This window comes from Alternaria rosae, assembly GCF_020736505.1.
Source record: "Alternaria rosae strain MPI-PUGE-AT-0040 chromosome Unknown BKA58scaffold_13, whole genome shotgun sequence".
Lineage (NCBI taxonomy): Eukaryota > Fungi > Ascomycota > Dothideomycetes > Pleosporales > Pleosporaceae > Alternaria > Alternaria rosae.
In genome coordinates this window covers 418,534-433,264 of record NW_025763582.1, presented here as the reverse complement: position 1 = coordinate 433,264, position 14,731 = coordinate 418,534, and the positions used below count along the sequence as shown (strand labels likewise).

The following is a 14,731-nucleotide window of genomic DNA, read 5'->3' as shown; positions in this document are numbered from 1 at the left end:
TCACCGGCGCCCTTGGTATGCAGCAACGGAAAGAGCGAGTCCGAGACCAGTTGCGTCAGGCAAGTAAACAGAACGCTAGCTCGACCTTCGTGATGTTACGTTCCACACGGCATCGCTTCCACACCTTCCACGCCGTCCATCCTTTTGTCTCATCGCTACAAGGACCAGCTTCTTCTACTTCCTCTACGTCCTCCGCCTCCGCCTCCGCCTCCGCCGCCCTGCTTGCGCTTACCTGCAGGCAGTCGAAGCTGGCCGTCTCATATTCATTCCGCATCTCACCCTCTAAGCCGTTTTCTCACTTCAATCCTCTAACAACTCGATCGGCAAGCTTTAAATCAGCGCATAACTGCCGTCTTAAGTATCCGCGCGAAGTCGCCGTTCAGGATCAGTCCAAACAATTGCTCACTCAACAACATGACCAAGTGTGAGAACAATGTCTCGAAGGCATCGAGCGCGGGCTCAAAGACAACGAAGGCACCGGAGCGCAAGAAGCTTGGAATGCGGACGACGTCTGACAGACTTCCTTGGCTCAACACCAAGACTTCGCAGGCCGTGGCTGCAACGTTCACGGATGGTCAGAACAGCACAACTGTGGAAAGCCCGTGCAGCTCGCCTGTAAATGGTCACGAGAGCCCCAAACCGTCTCCATCATCAAGCACTCGACCTAGCGGCAAGGTAACTGTCGCGGCCACTATTCAGCCTATTATCACGACCAGACCAATGACACGAAGAAATTCATCGGTACCAGCAGGCGAACGTCGAGCTCCATCAACAGCTACTAGTAGCCCATCTCCAGTAACGAGACATCGCCTCTCTCAGACACGTCGATCTTCTTTGGCGACTAACACAGTAACTTCGTTGAGGCCGGCACATCGAACGTCCACATCGCAGTCACATGAACCTCAAAAGAGGCTTTCTGTTGTAAACATCAAACAAGAGGATGACGAGCTGGGAGTCAACCATTTCCACGATGCTCGCCCTCGCGCTGACAGTCTCGCGCCGGTCCCGAATCATCTTCAGCAGTCCAGCACATCAGACTGCACCAGCACGCCTCCGGCAGTCATCTCTAGAGTTACAATATCTCCTACGCAGCCAGCACCAGTCCGCGTCACCTTTGAGCGGGCAGCAAAACGAAAGATAAGCAACGCAGTAGAGGACTTGGAAGATATGGTACAGGAAGCTGCCGCGGTTGCAGAGATTGCCGATGATCGGGGCCAAATGGAAGAACTGTACACGATTATCGAGGGGGCGAGAGACGCCGTACACGACGCTACCACCGAACCGGAATATCTCATGACGACTGCTCTTCCTCTGAAGGTGTCTGAATCTTCTAGCTCGCCTTCTCGCACTCACAACATACCACCGGTTGTCGTTGATCGGACTAATCTAGATGATATCGCCCCCGACGTCCGCCTGCATGCTGACCTACCAAGAGCCTCAGTGTCTTACGACCGGGCCTACTCGGATCAGAATACGCGAAAAGAAAGCAGTTCTTTTACGTCGTCATGTTCGTTCGGCGACCGCAAAAGCGAACGAGACCACCTCCATGCCGATCTGCTTCTGCCCAAGCTCGCTCAGCCAGCTCCGAGAGAACATGTTGATTTTGTCCTTCGTCCTGTGGGTCAAGATGAGTCTCGCGGTCGCTCTCGCCGACGTCACTACGGTGATTCCACAAGGCATCGACATCGGCGCCACCACAGCCCAGAGCTTGTTTGTCGACCTAAGCCCCGGCCCGAGCCAAGAGATTCAGGCTTCGGGGAAACTGAGTGCTCATTCGACGAGGATGATGTACCATCGAAACCATATGGCGGCGAACTCACGGTACGGGAACAGGCACATCATCATACGTTCAGTCTTCACCGTCACCACCATAGACAACCAATCGCGAGGAACTGGTCTACGGGCAAGAAGCGTCTGACTGCGAGTGTTGCATGTATCAACACAGCTTTACTTGGAATCATCGTTGGTATCTACGCCGGTGAGGTACCTCGCATTCAGTACTCTCTGGCGGACGAACGTCATATTACGATTATTGGCAATGCGGTACTCTACGCTGGACTTGCTATCTCGACTTTCTTTGCTTGGACATTACCTCTCTTACACGGACGCAAGCCCTATATTCTCGCTTCTCTAGCCATTGCCTTGCCACTTCAGTTCCCTCAAGCTATTGTTGTAAGCGGATACCACAATAAAGAGGCAAAGTACCGTGTTGGGCTCTTGCTGTCGCGTGGTGTATCTGGTCTCGTCCTCGGTTTCGCAAACGTCAATTACATTACTGTACTGCTTGACCTCTTCGGCGCTTCATTACAGTCCAAGAATCCTCACCAAGAGTTCTTTGTCGCAAATGATGTCCGCCGCCATGGTGGAGGCATGGGCATGTGGCTGGGTATCTGGTCATGGTGCTGGATCGCTTCCATTGCTGTGGGCTTCCAGATTGGCGCTGCGATCATCGACGATTTCACACCAGAATGGGGGTTCTACGTCACTGTTTTTATTCTCGCTCTTGCCTTGGTTCTCAACATCATGACTTCGGAAACCCGACGCGCACCGTTTCGCAGATCAGTGACCGAGGTGTACGACAGAGATGAGAACTATATCACAAGGCGAGTGAGTAGGGGTGAGGTGAAGTTACACATCGAGAGCGAGGGGCCAAAGTATTGGTTTGAGGAAGTGTGGGCAGGTATCAAACTCATGACGATGATGCTTTGTCAACCTGGCTTCCTCGTCCTGGCGCTCTATCTGGGATGGATCTACGCACAGGTGGTGCTCGTGATTGTGCTTCTCGGTGCTCTCTTGTCGCGAGACTACCGATGGAAGCCGACAAAGGTGGGCGCAGGCGTCATATCGATAGCTATTGGCGCTTTCCTCGCTATTCCTCTAACGAAAGCCGGCATCTTCTCTCGGGAGCGGAAGAGCGCGTTCCGGACCGACTCCATGACTTTTCAGAAGCAAGTTACCTGGTCGAGCCATCTTGTCCGCCGCGCCATCTTCACGCTCACACTCCCTCTGATGGGCATGGCGTACACTATCTCGTCGGCTAGGTGCCCTCAACCATGGCTTGTACCGATTATCTTCGCTGGCGCTGTAGGATTCCTCAGTATCCTCGCTATAGCCGAGTGCCACGGTCTGATGATGGAAACATTCGACACGTGTGACCTGCAACCTGGAGTCAATACGCGACATCGCTTGCAAAGCATGGCTGTCCAGGACCGCAGAAGAAGGACAAACTACACCTCCTTTCCCCGTGTCACTGCTGGTATCTTCGCCAGCCAAATCATCGCTTTCGTCCTCGCCGCTGTCGCAACCATGGTGGGCGGCAACATGACGCGAAGTCTTGGCGCACAAAAGTCTACTGGTACTACGGCGGGTATTCTCTTCGGCATCACTGTTCTTCTCATACTGGTCCTCTGTCGCTTCAAGTCGGTACAAGTCATACCGAATCACACGTTCGGAACCCGCCGCGATACGGCAGCCTGGCAAGAGTTCAAAGACCTAGAAAAGGTCGGCCGGGGCAGTGACTGGAAAGCTGTTGTTATTGGAAACCCGAGTGGTAAGATGAGAAGGATGAGTGTGCTTGAGTTGGGCGCGTTGAGTCGCTGGACTGAAATTCGGAAACTGAACTTTTTGATCAAAGGTGAGATGTTGGGACAGCCCAAGGAGAAGAAGAGGAGTTTTGATGGTAGTTGGTGATTGTGTTGTGAGAAGATTGTTTAGTACTGGAGAAGTGTTGAATAACCTGAAGATAGAGTATGAGAGTGAAACCGGTATTGTTCATGATATAAGAATCTACAAATCTCTAGTGAATGTGACCTCATTGTGACTAGCACGGGATTGTTGAGGTTGTAATGGCAACATGGTTGATCCCCTGAGCCGGCAAGCGGCGACGACGCACGGACGCTTCCGCTGAAAAACCAAGCGTCACTGCCGAGCTCCATCCACCCTCACGAGACGAGCAGACGACCGGCGACACCCCATCTCCCCTCAGTCAATTCGCATCAACATGTCTCTCGCTGCATCACGTGCCGTCATACGGCAATCGACGTTCGCCGTCCGCCGCGCTGGCATCCGCAATGCCTCGACGACCGCCGAAGCCACCAACACTGTAAAGGAAACCGCGTCAAAGGCACAGTCAAAGGCATCAGAGGGTCTCACCAAGGTCACAAGCCCGGCGAGCTCAGCGGCACAGGGTGCCGGTCAAGCCGTCAACAATGCGACACAGCAGGCCACTGGACGGGTAGGAAGGATGGTCAACTTCGTCAACGGTCAGTCACACCATCTCTGCGGCGGGGGAGTGTATCAATTGGCGATGTGCGAATTACGTGCTGTAGTATGAGCTGAGAGAGCCAATTGTGGAGTGCATTGGCTTGTCCGAACAGCTCTGCATGGCTTATCAGGCGCAGCCATATTCGCATGGCTCACCCGTGATAGACGGATGGCCGCACGTCGCAGAGCAGCTGGAAACTCCAAACTGAACTATGAGCTGACATTATCACAGGACTCGTCCCCAAGGCTACCTACTACGGAAGGGTCGGACTCGAGCTCGGCAAGCTTATTGCCCACCAACGAAGCATGCAACCACCGTAAGCCTCCAAGCAGCACGGCTGGACCCACTGGAGTATCGGAGAAATTACTAACACTACCCAGATCCGTCCAGACCATGCAGAACTACATCCAGCCCGCATTGAACGCTCTCCGCAACCCAACCTCGCTCTTCAACCGTGTAGCCAGCGAAGCCAACAGCGCCTCGCAGCAACCCGCCAACGTCCTTGCACAAGTCCGGAACATCCCCCGCGAACAATGGTACTCAATGGGTGTAGTTGTCGCCGAGGTGATTGGCTTCTTCTCCATTGGCGAGATCATCGGCCGTTTCAAGCTTGTTGGCTACAGGACCAAGAAGGACGAGCACCACTGAGTGCGATGAGCTGAGGAAGCTACGACACGACATTACAGCATGCACAAAGGTTCTAAAGGTAGCGAGCAAGACGACGAGGGGTTGGGGAGGAAACACTGTACGATTTGGCGGGCAGGGAAGCTGAGCAAGTGTGTTTGCGGTGCACTCGGGATGTAAGGGATCCGATACTGTTTACTGCACATACCTCTGATTTAGATTCCATTTTCTACATGTGCAATTATTTGGCAATGCATCTACTTCAGTACCAAGCAACGATGATGATTGCCATGGCTGGTTGCGTGAATGTTCCAATGATCGGCGCTAGTTGCGCCGAATCGCCGCGGCCCAGTTATTTTTCTGAGTGCACCCATCCAACTTTTGCAGTCTGAACAAAACCCAAGTCGCCATGCCGGACAGGATATAGCGCTCTCTTCTCGACTCTGCCCTGATCCCCCGCCACTATGAACGTGTTCAAACTCCTTTCGCGATCCTCGAAAGCCGCGCAAAGCTCGTCCGCGCAAAAGCTTCCCTCCTCCGGCGCCGTCGCAAACCCGCAGCTGTTCGGCCATGACGACCCAGCACAACCGTCCGACACGTCGAATTCCAGTCGCAAGAGGAAGAGAGGGCAGAATGGACGGGATGCATCCCCCAGCGCAAATGACTTGTCCGCCGACCTCGACTTCTTCGGCGGCGGTGCAAGCAGAGAAGACGTGAACGGAAGCACACTATCCAAGAAGCAGCGGAAGAAGCAGAAGCAGCAAGAAAAGAAAGAGGAAGAGAATAGGCTTCAAAAAGACACAGAGGAAATAGAAGAGGAACCATACGATGTGGACGAGTGCAAGCGGATACTGCGCTCACACAAACTCAAGGTTTCGGTCCTGGAAGACTTTGCGCCGCAAGTAGAAGAGCCAGTCAAAGAAAAGAAGTCAAAGAAACGGAAGAAGGAAAAAGAGGTCAAAGAGAAGAAGAAGGATGCGAAGACGTCACTCTACCCGCAACCCCTCACCTCGTTTGCGCAATTACGAACGCGATACGGTATATCGAGACGACTGGCGGAGAATATAGCAGAGCAGGGATACAAGCTACCTACCGAGGTGCAACTTGGAGCTTTGCCGTTGCTGCTGAGCAAGAAGGGTCGCAAGGAGTCGAACGGGGCTACACAAGATGTCGAGGGCTTGTCTGGGGCTCAGTATAATGGGGACATTGATCTTTTGACTGTGGCGCCGACGGGTAGTGGGAAGACGATAGCGTTTCTGATACCGATCATCGATTCTCTGCTTGCTGAGGGCAAGACTGCGGATACGAAAGAGGGTCCTCGCGCCATTATTCTTGCTCCTACGAGAGAACTCGCTGCGCAGATTGTTAATGAAGCGAGAAAGTTGGCGAAGGGTACGGCGGTCAAGGCTACACTTATGAGGAAGGGTATGCGAGTCGTGGAGGAGCCAGAAGTAGAGACGCGAGACGATGGAGAGAAAGCTGAAGTGTCAGAGGACGACGAAGAAGAGTCTCAGTCTGACGACGAGGAGATGGCTACACCAAAGAAGAAGCAAGCTAGTCGACGAGCAGAGCTTGTGAAGGCGGCCATCTTGGTTGCGACACCACTCGCTCTGCTGAACGCATTGAAGCGCAAGGATGGTACTGTCACGGGTATCCCCAGTGTATCCCAGCTTGTCCTCGACGAAGCAGACGTCCTCCTTGATCCTCTCTTCCGCGAACAAACTCTCGCGATATGGAACGCTTGCACGAATCTGAAGCTACGAATCGGTCTCTGGTCCGCAACAATGGGCTCTAATATCGACAGTTTAACAACCTCTACATTGAATGACCGCTGGAACGCCCTTTCGACTTCATCGACCTCCCAATCGTCCGATCAACCCGCAACCGCTTCATCCACCACCCTTCCCGCACGGCCCCCCCTAATCCGCCTCGTCGTCGGCCTAAAAGACTCCGCCATACCAAACATATCCCACCAACTAACCTATGCCGCCACCGAACAAGGCAAGCTCCTCGGGCTCCGCCAACTCCTCCACCCAACCTCCGTCTTCACCTCTACCTCCACGCCCACCCTCCGCCCGCCATTCCTTGTCTTCACACAAACCATCCCGCGCGCCATCGCTCTCCATTCTGAACTCCTGTACGACATTCCGCCTGAAGCAGGCGGTAGTAGCCGAATCGCGGTACTACATGCGGATCTAAGTTCGTCTGCGCGGGATAGCATTATGACGAGGTTTAGAAAGGGCGAGATATGGGTTCTTATCACAACGGATTTGTTATCCCGCGGCGTGGATTTCCGCGGCTTAAACGGCGTGGTGAACTACGACGTCCCTTCTTCCGCCGCCGGCTACGTCCACCGCGTCGGTCGAACCGGGCGTGCCGGCCGCGAGGGAGGCGTCGCAGTGACGTTTTATACGCAAGACGATATTCCGTATGTTAAGTTGATTGCGAACGTGATTCGCGCAAGTGAGAAGTTGAGGGGGGTTGGTGAGGGCGAGGGATGTGTGAAACAGTGGTTGTTGGATGCGTTGCCTACGCCTAGTAAGCGTGATCGACAGCAACTTAAGAGGAGGGGTGTGGAAGCCAGACGTGCTGGTGGTGGTGCAAAGACGAAAGATGGAAAGGGGGCGAAGGTGGATCGGATTAGTAGTAAGAGTGGTTATGATCGGAAGATTGAGAATAAGAGGAAAGGGGCGAGGGAGGCGGCGAAGAGGAGGGAGATGGGGGAGAAGAACGGGGATGGAGGGAGTGGGGATGAGAGTGGGTTTGAGGGGTTTGATTAAACGCAACGGACTATTAAGAGTAGTTGATATGAAATGTGTGAGAATAGCATGTGTAAGACTTTTGGCTTCAAAACATTACATGTCGATGTGAGTGGATGGTGATGTTCCGCGGTTTTTATGTTGGACTTGGAAGTTTTCTAAACAGGAGATTTCATGCATGTGTATTTGACTTGTATCTTAACCCGAGTTTTGATATCTAGATGTTCTGTTCATGTGGCTGAATGTGTGTGTGTGTGTGTGTGTGTGTGTGTGTGTGTGTAAATTGTCGATGCTCGCTGCATAACCTACAATCACACCTTCATATACGATAATAGAAAGTGTCACTTCATAAAAGCAAAGATGAAGGCACGACACATGCTTTCTATTCCCTACACTTCAGATTATCTTACCAAGTCGAAGTTTTAGTCCAAGAAGTTAGTAGGTACGATCTTTTCTCTGTATTTCCACTGTAGGATATAACTACTACCACAATATACAGGAAAATCTTGACTGTCACCGCTGGAATATCCTCGACAGATACAGAGATTTTATATCATGAGACTGAAAACAGCCAGATAAGAGCATGGTCTTCTCTTGGACCTAGCTAGAGGAACCGCAAGACTCTGCATGTAGGCTGGAAGGGTTTGGGGAGGCTCAGAAATCCAGGGGTCTGGCTAGCAAGCCTCTTGTAGGTTAGAGATGTGCCTGCAGGTTCGTGTGTAGCTTTCCGGGTTTTGTGTTATTTTCTTCATAGCTTGACAAATGATGGAATGGTTGGAAAGGACAAGTTAATGGACTTGTCTCGCTTCCGTGCATGATAAGTGAGTTCGGCATCGAGAGACTTCCACCAAGGACACATCGTGATTGCTTTTTCGACTGGTTCTCACTGCTCGTCCTCATCTCTACTCCACTCGCCAAACTAGAGACCTCGTCAACAACGAGTGGTACGGAAAAGTTGACCGAAATATCATCGCGGGTATGGTACCCATGGCTAATGTTGGAGTATTGCCGTCCTGCTCTATTAGGGTCCATGGCATTCCTCACCCTCGCATAGCCCCAAAAAGCAAACATAATCCCGTGCAGCAGTGCAGGAGACGGGAAAAAGCATTTCCGGTCCTGCATCTGTGGCTTGCAGAAGCGGACAAGGAATTCCTTTGTCCGCGTACATCTCGACTGCTGTTGTACTTCGCTTAGGGCCGACACCCTGAGATCTACCTCGAAAGCCAGCCTCGGCCCAGTAGTCGCTTGGCCTACCCAGAGTCGATCGAGAGAGCAGTCTGGTCTCTTGATGCATGTCACCGGTTCGTACATCCCGAATATCTGGCCTTGGGGACGTTAAACACGGCAAGGCTGTCGTTGATGCGGCCCGATTTTAGTGCTTCATCGCATTCACGCTGTTGTTTTAAGGGTGTGAAGGCATACGAGCCTTGTGCGACGGCGGTCCTCAACTCCATGCCCACTCAAAGTCGTCGGGTCCCTCGTCCCGATCGGTGTCAGTTTGCGGAACCGCGCTATGAAGCTCATTCCCGGTCGGCCTCTTACTCCGGACTCCAATCCCTAAAGGTCTTATTAACGAGCGATGTGACCACGAGCTGACGCAGCTGGCAACAATTTCCTGGCTGAGTGGCCAGCGAGCTTATACGTCGGAGGAAATAGGCAGAGTACTGCTGTGGTGGAACGCCGCGGTAGAACGAGAAAAGATGGGTGCTGAGGACCATGGTCGAAGCGGGCGAGAACTGTATTGACTTATCCATCTGCGGGCTGGTTCATAGAGCCAGACACTCTTGACTGTGCAATCAGCTCCGAGCCGTGGGGGAGATCCAATCACATCTTACTCGGCTCACGCTGCCTCACAGATAACATGGGCCTGGTGGGTGGCGCTTGCACCACCCCGCATCTCACAGCCTGATCACTCACCTGTCCAGAGGTGATTACAAGCGTGAATTTCCGCATGTTGCAACTTTCCGTGCATGCGTTCCTATGTGGTTTGATGAGTCAAAGTCTCGAGTTCGGAAGGCTCAATGTCTGTTCATGGAATTGTTCCGGACCGATGACTGGTAAGGTCGCCTACCGCGTCTAACCTTTCAGCTGGGTAGGGCGGTTCGAGGCGTTTCGAGGCGTACGGATACGGGTAGCAGCAGGATCGTATGGCTGCCGCTGTCGTGTCCACACCAGAAAGCCAAGAAACGTGGGCTGTCGCCGGTGCAGTCGTGTAACCATAATCGAGTAGTTTACCACACCCGTCTGTGATTACGCGGACTTGTTTCAACTCTTTTGACTGGCTGTCCTTCGCAGTTCAGTTCTTTCGATAGAGCGCAATAATACGCTAATTTGAACAGTATTCCAGGGCTGACATGATAACATGGAGTCTCGTGCCACATTCCTATTTAGCTCATCACCGACGTACTTACCAATCTTTCTCTTGCGTTGTATCGACTTGCCGTTTAGGTATATTCAGCAGGTAAAATTCTGTATGCGAACCAGGGTAGCCGAAACGCAGTCCTCGGCCTGCAATGCAGGTCAAGTAAGGGATTATAATGGCGTGCATGCGGCAAGGCGCAGGCCTAGGGTACGCACAGCATCTGAAGTTCGTGCATGCTACACATCTCAACAGAATTGCATGGGGCCATTTAGATGCACCGAACATCCCCGTACGTGTGCAATGCGCGGATGTACCTGGAACCATGAACTGCGTAAGTGCTTCTTAGTGCGTTCCGATGGAATGATTCCGTTTTCATATGATCGGCAGATTTCGAAGATTGGTTATTTTCGGACGGTCCATATCGCGTTACACGGTGTTCCAGGACAACGCAGTATCTGGGATACAGTCAAGCTATACCTCTAGGGTTTGTCGGATGTTATGCGTGAAAGAATTTCGCACCGATCTTTACGCAATTGTGTTGCAATCTTCCCAGAAATAGAAGGAAGTCCATTGCATGGCTCTTTAGTGTAGATATGAGATGTTGCACTTTGATTGATGAACCGCAAGGCAGTCTCGAAATGCCTAATCTTAATCAGTGTGATATGAATGCTGGGATTAGCATACATGCTCGCCAGTACTTGATTCATGGCCGAACAAAGAATTGTCCTATCAGGTGTGCTTATCGTCACAAGATAGCAGCGCCACGAGCGGGTAACGCCTATACAGGCCTGCGGTCGAATTTGCTGTCTGCATGAAATTTGCGGTGGATCATTTGATGCGAATGAGAGAGGGTGTAATCCGAAAGACGTTCCTAGCACGTGCTGCCGTGAGCGACCACTCTGGTGTACCGTGGCTTATGCACGACATCAGAGATCGACCAAAGTCCTATTAGACGACCACTCGCTTCACTTGGCAGTCTTGTATATTTCGACGTAATCGAAGTATGCGTAGAAGCTATTGGTACTCGTCCCGTGGCAGCGAGTGGCTTGATGGTCAACAGAGGCGCTTGGAGGGGTGTGCCTTGTTGGAATGTCCGCAAAGATGACTGTAGATGCCAAAGACTAGAAACTCAAGGTCTTTGTTCTACCTTCCTTCCGAAGGATCAGCTTATGCAGCTAAATAATTTTCACACCGTTCGCGAAGGGCCATGGCTATGCACAAGGACATAAGCTATCTGGGCGGGTTTGGGATCAGGTGTCGGCAGCCGCATACAGTACAGAATATGGATAAGGACATCGCTATAGCCCCCAACCCTAGTCGGATTATAGTGGCCTCTAATCTCCGGCAGTGCGGGATGTGTTCCAAGTAATATGACGCGTCCAACAGTGTCGCAACTGGTAGCCTGCAAAGAATGTTCAGCGACATACCCATGGGCGGATTTTCGCGCCGCACAACTGTATCGCACGACTGCTTAGGCTGTGTCGCCGTCCGGGCAGTATTACCGCTCAAAGCACAATACGTAGTGACGTGTGAGGGCCTGCATAGGTGGCTCGGCTAGAGGTGGTGTGAGTGTGTGGGGAACAGGTCGAGAGCGCTTCGGGACTGGCGATCAGCACGATTGATTAGCGCGTCGCTAGCGTCCTCCAGGGACTCGCATGACCCTGGCCCCCGCGCGGAAGGTCAAGCATCGTACGAGACTGTAGCCACATTTGATACACTGTTAAGTTTAGCATACATCCGTACGCTTGACTGAACGCGTCGTTGAGTGCAGGAGGGTTGTGGATCATGTGTTGGCGAGTACGATAGGGCATTCATTTGCCCAGGTGACTGATCGGCGCTAGTCTCTCAGTCGATCTCAAGCTGTTGTAGCTTCAGGCAAGCAACCACCACCACCATTTGACCCGCCTCGATCCGTTACCAGCCCACTTCTTTCGCCTTTGCTGTCTTACCATACTGCTTTGGTAGCACGCTTACGTCTTTCAATGAAGTGAGTCCCAAAGCACGCAAGACGCGCGCACTTTGGTATGCCTTTTCAGGTCGGTTTCCTGGGTCGGTTGCGCCCCTCTCCGTACCCAGAGGCAATGGCGGTTCCCCAAAACACTCCTTGCATGGAGTCGAAGAACGCTATCATCATCCAGCTGAGTGTGGCAGGTATCGCCGACGAAAGTTATACACTAATACCATAGGAACGGCTTGGCTGAACATACCGTTCACAGAGACACTGAGACAGCGAAGGTACCGCTGGAAACCGATGACCGAGCTGAATCTATGATTACGCCCTCCAAGAAGACACCAAGATCTCGCTCCTGGTCACCCCCGTTCAGGGTGCACATGGTGAGATGGCAAGAGCAAACCCGATCTTCGGGAAGGTCATCTGGACGTCTTCTGTTGAGAGGTTGCAGCTCCAGCAAGAAAAGCCTCAGACGATGCAAGCCTTCAAACTTTACTTGTGTAGTCAGCTGCGACATCTCATGGCGAAGAAACTACACACTTTGTCCGCGGACCCAAGCTCCGGGCAAGTGGAAGGCATCAAGGCCATCACCAGCCTTGTCCAACATTCGATGAACTTTCAACAGCGTACCAGATAAGCAACATACCCAATTTCCGGTCGGATGAGACAGCCATAGCTGAGGATAGCTTTCATTCGAGGCCGATTCAAGCTCATGCTCAAATCGCCATCTCATGCCTACTTTTGCCCAAGAGTTCATCAATTCACCTTACGTTATCATCACTGAACGCCAACCGAAGGGTTGACGTTTTTGTACCACCTTCCAATTGACTAGAGCAAATCTGTGTGACGGCTACAGGGTGCTAGTCGACTTTCACAGGTCTTCGTCTGAACACTAGCGAGATGTGTCTCAGATCTTGGCCGCTCAACCTGGTAGTCGAGTACCTTACTACGACTCTCACTGAGTAGACCCATGACAGTATTCTCCAACATGGATCTACCAAGGCGCCGCCTCGTACGTCGTATTGATAGCGTGGCTTGTCGAATAATACGGATCTGTTGTCACTTCAGTTACACTGGAAAGTGTTTCTTGGATGCATTAGATCTCGACAGCGAAAGCCCGCCTGGTCGGTCTTGATAGTAGTTGAGGCTCCATGGCGCTGGACCCTGTTCGTCTGTGGCGCGGGAGCGCTTAGCATGTTGTACATTCGTGTATGGCTTTGGCTTTCGCGAGGAACCGGCAAGCGATCCGCAATATGTGGAGGATCCTCTCTGCCCGTGTCTCTGCTTAATGACGCAACAACCGAGAATATTCTGACAGCTGTCACCTAGTATCCGTGGGGTGTGATTTTCGCCTTGCGATACTGGCATGATGATCCACCAAGATCAATGCTCCTTTCTGCGCATTGTGCAATCTTTTGTAGGCGTTGGGCATCAATGTGATTTACTCACCCACAAGGTCAAGGATACAAGACACGCAGTCTACATCTGCTCATCTGAAAGCCGGATGTAGACGTTGACGGGACCGAAAGGGAGGGCTTCATGCAGGGAAGCGCCAACAGCCATGACCCATCTTTCGTTCGATCGCTCGCATGCTGGACGCCCACCCACCTTTGTAAATTACATGCAGTATGCAGCAGCAAGCCGTTTACATGGTTGACAGTCAGGTAATTGGATGCGCGTATGGCTTCCCGCGGCCCGACGACTGGATCTGCATAAGCATGGTATAAACCCCGTCTCTGCAGCGTTCTACACGACGTTTGAGTTTGGAGGCATGCGTACCCGGACCTTGTACGTCTTCATCCGGTGCAGGTACCTTTCCATTGTTCTGGTCCAGCGGGACAAAGACAATAAATACAGTCAACCTGAAGCAACATAGCAGTAAGTCCAGGCAATTCGCTACTGTATACGGTAATGTCTCCGACGAAAAAGCCATCGGTCAACGTACGACCAATACAGCCTACTAGTGTCTAGAGGGACGGAGCACGCCAACAATACGGACCGGCGAGGCACATGGCATTGCTGCTCTAGCAGCGACACACCGTGGCGAGCCGTCGCTGTTGCAGGTGCTCGGCTACAGAGAATGGGCAATCGAGTAAATTAAGTGAACAGCCCCAGAATTTTTCCCGATGGTCAGCGGCAGCGACACAACAACGAGGGCTGCCGCAGCATGAGTGTGTATGAGTGGTAATAAGTAATTAGCCGTGCCGGAAGCATGTACAAACGGAAGATTGAGACGCCAGCCCTGCCGCCAAAGGGTAACGAAGCGCCTATCGTCGCTATTGCGCCACGCTTGGTAAGGTCCGCTTGCAGCGGCTAGTGCATGGGACTCTAAGAGGAGAGAGTGGGCAATTCAGGCCTAGAGCCATTGATCTCAGATGGTCTGGCGCCAAGCGGGGTCACATATTGACCAGGACCCATCGATCATCAGCCGCATCGTTCATAGCCCGCGCGTCGGCTTCGTATCGACGAGCTGGCGGCGTCAGGAGGACCAGTGGGCGATGGCAAAGGCATGTCAAGATTCGCCGTAGTGGATGGCGCGATGAGGTGAGAGTAGTGGGGAGGCGTGTTGTCTCGTGCCCCAACGGCACCAGCACCGGAGCGACCGCGGGGCGGTTACAATGAGGGCCCTTGTCAGCAATGCACCACGATGCAGTCGATCCCTGAAAGCGCTGCAGCTAGGGTGGCTAGGAATATGCGAGCGATTCAACGGCTGGCGGGATCCAAGCATGACGCTCGAGCTCAGTGGGCGCATCTGCTATTCCCGACTCGTA

General features: G+C 52.6%; 3 protein-coding genes across 3 annotated transcripts; all 3 read left to right on the top strand.

Moving 5' to 3' along the window:
• Nucleotides 1-414: 414 nt before the first annotated feature.
• On the top strand, nt 415-3,832 carry BKA58DRAFT_450262 (uncharacterized protein; the record flags this gene model as incomplete). Its single annotated transcript, XM_046174346.1, has 2 exons — nt 415-435; nt 466-3,832. 2 exons carry the CDS (start codon nt 415-417, stop codon nt 3,688-3,690), a joined length of 3,246 nt encoding a protein of 1,081 aa, XP_046020274.1. The 3' UTR covers nt 3,691-3,832.
• Nucleotides 3,833-3,949: 117 nt separating this feature from the next.
• On the top strand, nt 3,950-5,164 carry BKA58DRAFT_394574 (mitochondrial ATP synthase g subunit-domain-containing protein). Its single transcript, XM_046171210.1, has 3 exons — nt 3,950-4,262; nt 4,496-4,580; nt 4,645-5,164. Exons 1-3 carry the CDS (start codon nt 4,001-4,003, stop codon nt 4,910-4,912), a joined length of 615 nt encoding a protein of 204 aa, XP_046020273.1. The 5' UTR covers nt 3,950-4,000; the 3' UTR covers nt 4,913-5,164.
• On the top strand, nt 4,952-7,668 carry BKA58DRAFT_444761 (ATP-dependent RNA helicase ROK1; the record flags this gene model as incomplete). Its single annotated transcript, XM_046174095.1, has 2 exons — nt 4,952-5,009; nt 5,390-7,668. 2 exons carry the CDS (start codon nt 4,952-4,954, stop codon nt 7,666-7,668), a joined length of 2,337 nt encoding a protein of 778 aa, XP_046020272.1.
• Nucleotides 7,669-14,731: the final 7,063 nt, after the last annotated feature.

Bases quoted from the DNA above. Each gene is read 5' to 3' on its own strand.
- BKA58DRAFT_394574 (XM_046171210.1), top strand. From the start codon at position 4,001: ATGTCTCTCGCTGCATCACGTGCCGTCATACGGCAATCGACGTTCGCC. The intron at 4,263-4,495 runs GTCAGTCACACC...ACATTATCACAG, and splicing joins GATGGTCAACTTCGTCAACG to GACTCGTCCCCAAGGCTACC. The intron at 4,581-4,644 runs GTAAGCCTCCAA...AACACTACCCAG, and splicing joins CAACGAAGCATGCAACCACC to ATCCGTCCAGACCATGCAGA.